The sequence below is a fragment of the Paralichthys olivaceus genome, chromosome 5, assembly GCF_024713975.1.
Source record: "Paralichthys olivaceus isolate ysfri-2021 chromosome 5, ASM2471397v2, whole genome shotgun sequence".
NCBI lineage: Eukaryota > Metazoa > Chordata > Actinopteri > Pleuronectiformes > Paralichthyidae > Paralichthys > Paralichthys olivaceus.
The window spans coordinates 23,714,510-23,725,447 of record NC_091097.1 but is presented as its reverse complement, the minus strand read 5'-3'; the positions used below and the strand labels follow the sequence as shown (position 1 = coordinate 23,725,447).

At 37.8% G+C, this 10,938-nt stretch overlaps 1 protein-coding gene across 1 annotated transcript; it reads right to left on the bottom strand.

The window, feature by feature from the left end:
* Positions 1–3,534: 3,534 nt before the first annotated feature.
* cahz (carbonic anhydrase) lies at positions 3,535–10,711 on the bottom strand. The gene is made up of 7 exons (XM_069525161.1): positions 10,449–10,711; positions 8,458–8,655; positions 7,794–7,912; positions 7,053–7,145; positions 6,900–6,962; positions 6,641–6,796; positions 3,535–4,701 (listed from the first exon to the last, which is right to left on the bottom strand). Exons 1-7 carry the CDS (start codon positions 10,480–10,482, stop codon positions 4,582–4,584), a joined length of 783 nt encoding a protein of 260 aa, XP_069381262.1. The 5' UTR covers positions 10,483–10,711; the 3' UTR covers positions 3,535–4,581.
* Positions 10,712–10,938: the final 227 nt, after the last annotated feature.

Genomic DNA, 10,938 nt, shown 5'->3' with positions numbered 1-10,938 from the left:
AAAATGGCAAAAGGATGAGGTTACATGTTAAAAGATACAGTGCAACAGTTCCTAATTCTGTGACTCCGACATGGTTATTTTCCCCTGAATCCCTAGATACGCCCTTAATGACCATGCCCTATAATAACAAACTCATGGCACCCTATCATCCCAAAAGATCACTTCACTCACTAAATGCAGGCTCATTTGTGGTTCCTAGAGTTCATAAGAATGGTTGTACAAGTTCTGATATTTTAAAATCTCTGGTATTGTTTGTACGTTTACACCTGCAAACTAATTCAGGCAGCCAACTCGAACTGCGCTGCTCCAATCATGTGATATACATCATGTGACATACCTCACTCTCTACAATCATCTAAAATACACACCCACCTTATTAGAGGGTCTATTTAAGCAGAGAAAATTTCCCATCATTCTCTTCGCTTGCCCCACTGCTGCATCAGTATTGTTGCCAGTTGTTTCAGCGTCTCAACCGTTAGCCCCGTGATTGTTGTTCCTCAGCGGGTCGCTTGTCTCTCTCAATCCGAATGAGTCTTGGTCCTCTGAGGAAGAAGTCTCCTTTACTCCTGACACTCGGGCTTAATCCCTCGAGATTCAGTCAGTGTGAATCGGATGTCCAGTGGAAACATTCAAGTATATGAATAAGTATATATGTATACACAAATATACATATAAAGAATAAATCTCTCAGACAGGCCATGATGTCTGCTAAGAAAACCATGGTTGGATTCAAGGATTTGTCGTAGTTCCTAAAGTCAATCATCCTATTTTCAAGCTAACCTTGGCAGAGTTCAGCGCCACCTCGGGTCTTTAGACCAAGTTTGCCTGCAACAAAATTAGAGACTCTACTTGGCTATCATTTTTAAACTGGCCCTTTTAATAAATCAATCAACTAAATAAATAACAAGCTGACATGTAAGGCTGTGCAATAAAATAATATCAACAATCATTGCAGTATAAATGATTATAGCAAAGGTCTGATGCATATGTGTTGTTTGATCTTCTCAGGTTGGTAAAGTTCAATTTTAATTTGAGAGACAGAGAGAGGTGTAGAAGTGCTCAGTGGATGATGGGAGTTCCCCCAGCAGTCTAGACCTATAGCAGCATAACTAAGGGATGGTTCAGGACTCACCTGATCCAGAACTAACTATAGACTTTATCACAAAGGAATGTTTTAAGTTTAACTTTAAATGCTGAGATGGTGTCTGCCTCCTGAACCCAGAGTGGGAGCTGGTTCCACAGGAGAGGAGCCTGGTAGCTGAATGTTCTACCTCCTGTTCTACTCTCACAGACTCTTGGAACCACAAGAGAGCCTGTGTTTTGATCTATTTGGATAATATGGTGTTATGAGCTCTTTAATACATGATGGGGCTTGATTGTTGAGGGCTTCATATGTGAGGAGCAGGATCTTGAATTCTATTCTGAATTTTACAGGGAGCCAATGTAGAGAAGCTAAGACAGGAGTGATATGATCTCTCCTTCTAGTTCCTGTCAGCACTCGTGCTGCAGCATTTTGGACCAACTGGAGGCTTTTCACAGACTTCCTGGGGCATCCTGATAATAAGGAATTACAGTAATCTAGTCTAGAGGTAACGAAAGCGAAGACTAGTTTCTCAGCATCCTTTTGAAACAGGATGTTTCTAATTCTGTTAATATTGCGTAGGTGGAAGAAAGCTGTCCTAGAGACTTGTTTTATATGTTGGTCAAATAACATGTCCTGGTCGACCATAACTCCAAGGTTCCTCACAGTTGAGCTGGAGGCCAAGCTGACACCATCCAGTGTAACTATCTGTTCAGACAGTGAATCTCTAAGATGTTTAGGGCCGATTACAACGACCTCAGTTTTGTCTGAATTTAGAAGTAAGAAGTTTTGGGTCATCCAGGCCTTGATGTTCTTGAGACATTCCTGAAGATGAACGAAGTAAAGTTATGCTGTTTATCAAGAGTCATTTTCTGTGGACAGAAATAATGTTATTCTGGGAAGGAGTCAAACGTATACTGAGTTTTATAATAAATGAAGATGTTTCGGTATCCCCAGATATGCTTGATGGGAAACAAAATGGATCTTTTCCACCTCAAAATGTCAGCTCTAAATCCAGTGTTCTCTTCTCTATATCATCCTTAATGTGGCAGGTATAATTAGGGCCCGAGGCCTGACAGTGCGAGGGCCCAATTGAAATTTTAATGATTATTATCAAAATGAGGCTTACTTCCTCTTGCCAGTATGTGGGGCTATCACTCACTACATACGGACTAATAGATCTGTTCAGGTCGGGGCTCTGATGAAGCGTGACAAATTTGAGGCCAATTGGATGTACAGTGGAGTTAAATACTACTGCCTGTATAAATAGTGTTCACATTTGGTTGCCAAAGTAGCCCTTGCTTCTTCATCACCCTCTCAGATGTGCTAAGCTAGTTTCTCTTCAACTCCCTGGTTGGCTTCCTAGTTATCAACCTTGTGAAGTCCCCTTTGCCAGCAGCATCATTATAGTGAAAAGCCTTGTACCTCTCTTAGAGAGAAATCTCCATGCCCTTCCACTTTGGAATATTTCAGTATAAGTCTTGAATGTGTCTGTCAGACAAGTTGTCTCTCATCAGAGCAGATTTTTTTGAGGTGGCTGTACTCATTATAAGAGAGTCTTCATATTCCCACAGTTTTTCTGAACCTGTCCCTTCTATTTGTTATGTCTCATCATATATGTTAAGTTTAATTATGTTCATGTTTTAAATTATGTCATGCCTGTGTTTAGTTCATGTCTCGTCATGTGTGTTTGAGCACTATGCGTTAAGTTAAACTTCACTCGTCCGGCACTTACTGTTTTATTTTGTACTCACCTTTTCCCTCTCTTTTCAGAACCTGACTTGATCCTCCATGTGAGCGCTTTTTGTTTGTAGACTTTTAGTCCAGAAATAAACCTTTTTGTTATATTCACTACCTGCTTTGATTCGTGCATTTGAGTCCACCAGTATTCGTGTCTAAGGTCATAACACTATTGGTCTTGGTGGATTCTACATTAATGTCTGGCCAACCAAAACCAATGGTCTTTACCCCATTGCTGCATCCTATTCCTACAGAGCAGTAGATAGATCAGAAGAACCAGTTTCTTTGTCATGCGTTAATGCTGCTACAATAGAAATAATCTATAAAAGCCTCACAGTGGCTGGTGCCAGGTCCACAGCATTCACCTGTAGGCTCCAACTGGGAGGTTACAAGTATTTGCTTATCACTCCCATCATAACTGTGTAATCATATCCGGGGTAGTGACTAAGTTGGAGCCTAGACACCAAACATTAACCTGTTCTACTGTTGCAATAAACATTTTAGTTTTTGGACTGAACTTTTAGTTATTGTGTACTCTAACATATTTCTGATGGGTAACTTATGTAGGGACTACACTCATGTACACAATTGACCAGAGCATTTTGTTGTTAAAGAGGAAAACAAAAACAGACTCCTCACTGTTAAGCTCGTGGAAAAGTCAGTGCAAATGATAAATGTTGGGGTAAAATTCCAGTGAGTGAAAAAAGAAGAAATTAACACAACTGTTTCAGATTTTATTGCTACATTCTTGACCATTCATACCATGACAGATTAAAACAAAATATTTTTCCATTTGTATTGTGACAGCTATCAAGTGACACACTATAGCAGTTTTACATTAGCCTAATTATAATCAGATTTTGTTCATAACATTTGAAATAACATTGATATAATAGTATGATAAAATAGTATAATTGCGCTCACCTGTAATGAATACATTCTGTTGATTCCAGTTAGAAAGAGTAGTGACATCTAAATAGATTGTTGACAATGTTTAACATTTTATTGACATATGCTGATACTTTAGCTTGTGTTAAAGTATCAGCATATAATATCATGTCCAAATTCTACCATTGCTGGTGTTATCAATTTGTCTCAAATTGTCTAAAAGAAACATCAATAGAAACATTTGCTTTAACAATCTCATCAACTGAAATAGCAGAAAGAATGGAAAGAGCTTTAGGGAATGCATAGAGGCTTTCAGTTTCAAACAGAGCAGAGCATATTTATTTTTTAAGGCGAAGGGGAATTTGTTGTATCATTATTATTATTCGATAAATATTCTTGCATGCGATTAGGGCTTTTGCTCCAAATTCCCATTATAACAAAAACATAACTTTTGGAACATTCAAAAGATAATATTTTAGATAGACATTACATTTTTGATTAAGAGTGTCTTGTCGCACATACAAGGGCACTATAGATTATTACTTACAGCCTGGCCAGAAAATATAAGATTCACAACATGACAACAAGAGGAGATCAAGGGTCAGGATTCCTGTCCCATTGTTGGTAGTCCATTGATACCCATGTTAGAGTGGAAAATGTAAATCTAATTTTTACAAGTGGGACATTTTGTATGTTCTCTATAGTGTCAAAGATTAAGATTTTCTTCTACTTTTCAAGTTGATGTTGAAAGGCCAATAACAGTTGAATAAAGACTGCATGTGAAGAACAATAAAATTATGAGATTAAGAAGGTTAAGGAAATGATTGACCGATAAACAAAGGGGCAAAGGAACTGTGTTGATGAAGCAGGGTTTATTTGAAGGAAGCGCAGACCTGACGGTCCTTCAGAGGCTGAGGGGGTCTGTAATTGTCCTGCATGCAGCATGGAGCTTCACCTTCACCAGTGAAGAGAAGACTGCGGAACTTGGCCATCTGATGAGAAAGGAGAGACAAGGAAAAAGATTGTTAAAGGTCATAGACTCCCATTAGAAGCAGAGGTACTGTCACCCAAAAAAATTTTCATGGGCAAAATTATTCACAATAAAAACATTATAGCTACATCAAATTAATTAAATAATAATAATCAGTCAAATCCATCTTTCCTTTTATGGTGTGTTCTTTTTTGGCAAATAATTTTCCCCAAAAAATGAAATGGTTTGTTTTTATAAAGAGCTTTTCTAGTCTTGATGACCACTCAACGAGCTGTACAGTACAGTTTTCCATTCATACAGTGCAACTATTAGCAGCACCTTTGTTCTATGAGGGGCAATTCGGGGTTCAGACACTTCGGCATGCAGATGCTGAAGACTGGGGATTGAACTGCCGACCTTCTGGTGGGAGGAAGACCACTCTACCCCTCGGCCACAGCCGCCAACCCGGAAAGTATTCAAGAAGAATAGAATATTTACACAGAATTATTATATGTGTATTATTAATGTGGGCAACCATGGAGAGCGGTTCATCCACTAACCAGAAGCTCAGCGGTTCAATCCCAGTCTCCCCAGTCAATGTGCTGAAGTGTCCTGCAATACAACAGGTTTCACTCTACTGCTGCAGAGTCTCTGGGACTGAAGGAGACCATGACTACTTGGATGATGTTAAATAGCTAGTTCAGCTCCACTTTATCTTCAGTACAGTGCTATGCAGGGCAGCCATGTCACACCCTTCTGCTGTGGTGACTATCTCTCATGTGCACATGTTGGTACAAAACACAGCCCTCCAGACACTGAAACAAGTCCCATACTCTATATCAGTGGTCACCAACCTTTTAAAGCACAATATCACTTCCAAACGTAAGCCAAAATCTACCACCCCGATGTCTTGCAAAAAACCCACTTAGGAAGGTCATATTTATTATTTCGGCAAATTCTATTAAAGGCTCAATGTAAGGGCATAAATATACACAAGGAAAGGCAGTTATGCTACTTTACCTATTCAATGCACAATATTCACATTAATATCAATTCATATTTACAGCATCTGTTCAATGCACAATATTTAGCTTCTCAGTTCAACAATATGTTTTGCAGAGGAGCTGCTACTGCAGCACTTTTTTGCAATACTATACCGTATGAAGGGGGGTGCTTTTATTTTGAAACGCCTACACAAAGTGGTTGTGACATAAATTCAACAGATAAAAATTAAAACTCAGGTAAAAGCTCTTTATATACAGTCTATGGGTAAAAGATAATTTTCTGATTGCGATCGACGGGTTGGCGACCCCGGCTCTATATAGTATTGTGAAGCTGTAACGTGTCCAACTACTGAAACTGTTTACTGGAAACAAGTGGCTGTAAGTGTGTGTGTGTTTGTGTACATATGTGTTCCTGTACTTATACCTTTGTAAGGACCATTTTAGGCATAGACCCTACATTTTCACATAATTTTATGTTGTAGAATAGCTCAGAAGGTTACGGCTCTCTATGCAGTTTTTGTATAATACATTTCAACAATGTATTCCCATACAGTTTGATGCAATTTTCTACTCGTCCCCATTTCAAAAATGCATAATCATATACCTACAATGACTGTTCAAATCATACCTGGATATTGTGTACCTGAAATATTTTTAAAATGAAACATTGCCCTTTTCTGTTTTTGTCACCATAGTAAGTTATTTAAATAAACTGTTTGAGATAAAAGAAGAGCAAACTAAAACCTGTTATGAATATCACCAATAATCAGCAGTGACAAAATACAGTATTTTAGATATTGACTGCTGCCACATTTATCTGTCTGATACAGTTCAGTTCAGTTATGTACTGAGTGTCTTAATTTCCTGTGCAGGGCCTTTCTCTGAAGATGTATTCTTCTTACTGATTTAGATTTGTATGTCTGTGAAGGGAGAATGTGAAGCAGGTTAAATAATTACTTGTGCACAGCTGACACTTATTGGCTCCCTGAGGACGATCCAAGTGACACTCTCCAAGAGGGGGGGTGTGGTCAGAGAGCCCTCGTAGGTCCAATAATCCAGAGAAACAGGCAGAAGAGTCCTTGCATCAAAGTTAGCAAAGGTAGTCTGCTTTCCCTGAAAGTGTCAGGGGAAGAGGGGCAGAAGAGAGGGAATGAGTAGGAGAAGACAACAAAGGAATGACCAAGAGAATCAAGTTGATATTCTTCTTACTTTTTACCTTTGTCTTAATAGCATCCAAAGCATCCAAAACTTTCTGAAGTCTGGGGTTGGAAGCACCAAGCTGAAGGAAAACACAAACACACATACTTCACTAAATTCCATTTAATTTGTAGTACTTTTTTGACAGACTGATGGTTTGTTGGTGAATCACCTTGAGAAAGACCCCAACTACAGCAAGTCCATCAGGCTGACTGGCTGCCTCTCCGAAGCTTGGGTACTTTGTGTTCCAGTGAACCAGGTGAAGCTGATCAGAAAAAGAAGCAAAGTTTGACTTTGACAGGGTTATAAGATACAGAGAGTGTCATCTTAGAACTTAACATAAGCAGTAGGGTGGATACTGTACAAATATACAATATAGTGGTCTACAGAGACAGCTAATTTCTGTTAAGGCAGATATGTTTACACACTAACTATTGTTTAAGCACCTGTGCGTTTGATAAATGTGTAATGGTGTATTGTTTTTGAAACTGTTATGTCCAATGGCACTTACTGATTTAAGGCTTTTCACAGTGAGGGCATACTGACTCATTTATCATTTGCTCATTGGCCTAAAAGTCACATTTGAATATATTGGAACTATAGAGTCAACTAATTAATGACCCAATGCAATCTAAACCCTCAAATTATCAGAAAAATCATTCATTATTTACTTGATTGTTTGTCATTTCTTTAATGGTAGCTGTTTCCCTGCATGTCAGTCCTCTTTCAATCCCTGGTATGGTGTGACTTAATAACAGATTTGCCTATTTTTCCTTTTTACCAAAGCCTCTTGACAATGACAGAACAGTGCCACTGTTAACCTCATTCCGTGGTCTGAAGATCTGTGCATGTAGTTGTAAGCATCATTTAATTTTTGTTCAGGTAACTCAGGAAGCTCCAGTAGCTTCAGTACCTCACAGGGAAAGTTGATACCATTGACAGTGTGCTCGGATCCTCTGTCATCACTGGATCCCCAGTGAAAATGAAACTGTCTCAGACGGTACGTTCCAGAAATGGGGCCTCCGGTCAAGGCTGGTGTGGAAGAAACAACAGACTATTTAGAGATGCACTGAGGAGAATACAGATTTGATATAAATATCTAAGTAAGTCAATAATCTGCACATTATCAAAACTTTCAGTAATAATATGTCAAGACTCTATGTCTCTACTGCTTTTATTTGTTTATAATGTAAGTGATAGTGTACAAAGTACATTTTCTTTCATAAATATAATTAATGTACTTATGTAATTTTATAAATTCACACCAATGAGCTTTTCATGACTTGTGCTGCTGAATTAATGTTGAATAAACATTCTAAGTACAGCAGGGTGAGGCAGTGCAAATGTCCTGTTGGCCTCCAGATAATGAAACAAGTGTGATAAGGGTCACGCCATCATCACTGACACTCTTATCTACTACAGTTCATACAGCAAGCATTGAGGCATAAACAAGACTGCTAGATAAAGTTAAATGGAAATATGTATATCTACAACTATACAAATGATTTAACTACAAGAAAACTAAGATCAATAATGTGGATAAATACATGAATAAATATATTTTGAGCTGGGCTTACTGGAGCTGTCTAAGTCATCCACAAAATCCACCTGGAAGGAGTGTCCATTGTTGAGAATACCATTGGTGTTCAATGGGTCATACTTGAGTCTCAGAGGCTTCAGAGAAGAGTCATATCGGGCCTCCCCGGATACAATGTTGATAGGAGACTGTCTGGGCCCGTTGGCCACAGGAAAATCTTTTCCCCATTTGTCAGGTCCTACAAGTGCATTTCCAAATCATAAATGTGTGATGCCACAGATGAAAAATAAGAATCCATTAATAGTAATAATTTATTTTAGTTGCAAAGGAGTTTAATATGTATATCTTAAACTCAAAAGCAATACCATAATGCAAAAATCCTCACTCATTAAGTATTAAGTATTATTGGGTTAATGTCATTTTTTTAAATTGTTAATCAAGTAAAGTACTGTGCAGTCCTTGTGGGTTTGGGTTGTCCTTAGTTCTGCTGTGGCCCTTATTTTATCACAAATTCAAAAACAAATAAACAAATTCTAAATCAGATAATTAGAATCCATAATGAATGAAGAGTAATGTTTTCACATGAAGCATTTAATTTAGCAGCAACATGCATGTTAAATTACTGCTTAGGCCTATGTAGAATTTTAATGTTGTTGTCAGCTCTACCTACTGTTAAGTTTGTGGGGGAAAAAAAACCACAGTCCACACTCAAAAAATATGTTGTATGTAAGTGTGTTTGTGAAATATACAGAGTTAACACTAACTGAACTACAGCCAACAGATTCTGGATTCAAAAGAACAATGCCATTCCCCATTCCGCATGCCAAAGTGTCCCTGGGCAAGAACCCTGAAATTGCTCCTCATAGAGAAAATGCTGCAAATAGATGCACTGTATAAATGTGTGTGTGTGAATGGCAAAACTGTAATGTAAAGCACTTTGAGTAGTCATCAGGACTACAGATGGGAATCTGGTGAATTTGGGTAATGTGTGACACCAAAACTCTTGTCTGTTAATTTCATGTTCTAACAAAATCTAGTCAACAGGACTTTTACTACAAGTTACAGAATGCTTAAAGCATATTCTGGGACAGTCAAGTAAATGGGAAATATGCAATAAGGTAGTTCCTGAACTAAAAACAAAAGATCAACTAAAGAGATGTAGCATATGGTCTGCAGAAAGGAGTTAATGCTTAAAACTGTCTGTCCCTGTCTGTTTAAACTGATAACTAGCACATAATCAGTTTGATCTTGAGGAGCGAGAAAAAGAAGCCTCGCCTAAAGAAAGAAACTATAAAATTCATTTGAAACTGTTATTTTTGCTTGCTGTTGATTACATTTGAATTTATTTATTAAAAATGTGATACACCTTTAATGGACTATTTTTAATTAATTGTATAATTTCCTTTATTAAGGCTAAGCTAGTTAATATTAGTTAACATTTCTATTAACTAACAAGTTAACATTTGCATGAATACATTTTCTTATTAATTTTCTTATTAATTTTTACATAATGCTTTTTTATAATTTGGTAATATTGAGCATGGTATGCATAAAATATGGTGATTTAGCCTAATACAAGTATCCCAAGTATAAGTGACCTGTCCCAGATTATTAAACTAAGCACAATTTTTGTTTTTGGCATGAAGAACACTAAAAGCTGTGCCATGTCTCCTCTGAGTATGACAACTCCATTCTTTCTTCTGGAGTAGTTAGAAAACATCTTAAGCATTATAGAAAGGTATAATTTGTTGATCTAATGTGTAAAACAGATGAGAGAAGTCACAGAAGTCAATATGGCAATAGAAATTCCTGATTACCTGAAATAACCCTAAATACAAACCATCAACTACTAACCCCACTGTGAATTATATTGCTAATGATAAATACCAGATTAGTGACTGCAGAATACACACAAATGAAACTGGGTTCAGAGTGTGGAACCATATTTTTTATATTATTATAGAATGTACACAGACACCTGAACATCCAGAAGGCTACATCAAAAACGGATGAATGCTGTGAGATTCTCACCATTAGTTGCACCGTATCCCCAGTCATGAGACATGGCTGCTCCTATTGTACTTTATCCTGACAATAAAAAGAATTATTAATCACAGTTCGACCGATGGTGGACTGTGGTGATCTGGTCCAGACAGAAACTGACAGAAACCCAATGAAATTCTGCTGCTGGCCTTTATATAGGCTCTCTTGAGTCCTCACAGCGGTGGGCTTGGCCTGTCGGATCTTCAGCTGTATCAGGAGAGCAGTGCAACCAGGGGCATCAGCTGTACAGTGAAACATCCGGGGCTGAGCCCAGAGCCTGGAGTTGTGGTGGGGGGTTGCAGATTTCATTATTTTGGCCCTAGTTGTTTTGTTATTGCATTAATAAACTTATTTATACACTAAATAAGCCTTGTTTCAACATTTCAAGCGTTTCCTTTATTCTGACCAAGTCTGTGGTTGAAAGACTAAACATCTTAACCATTGTTGCAAATTTGCCCTTATTTAAAAAGCATTTTTC

Bases quoted from the DNA above. Each gene is read 5' to 3' on its own strand.
- cahz (XM_069525161.1), bottom strand. From the start codon at position 10,482: ATGTCTCATGACTGGGGATACGGTGCAACTAATG. The intron at 7,913-8,457 runs GTAAGCCCAGCT...CTTCCACACCAG, and splicing joins GGATGACTTAGACAGCTCCA to CCTTGACCGGAGGCCCCATT. The intron at 6,963-7,052 runs GTGATTCACCAA...GTTTTCCTTCAG, and splicing joins TAGTTGGGGTCTTTCTCAAG to CTTGGTGCTTCCAACCCCAG.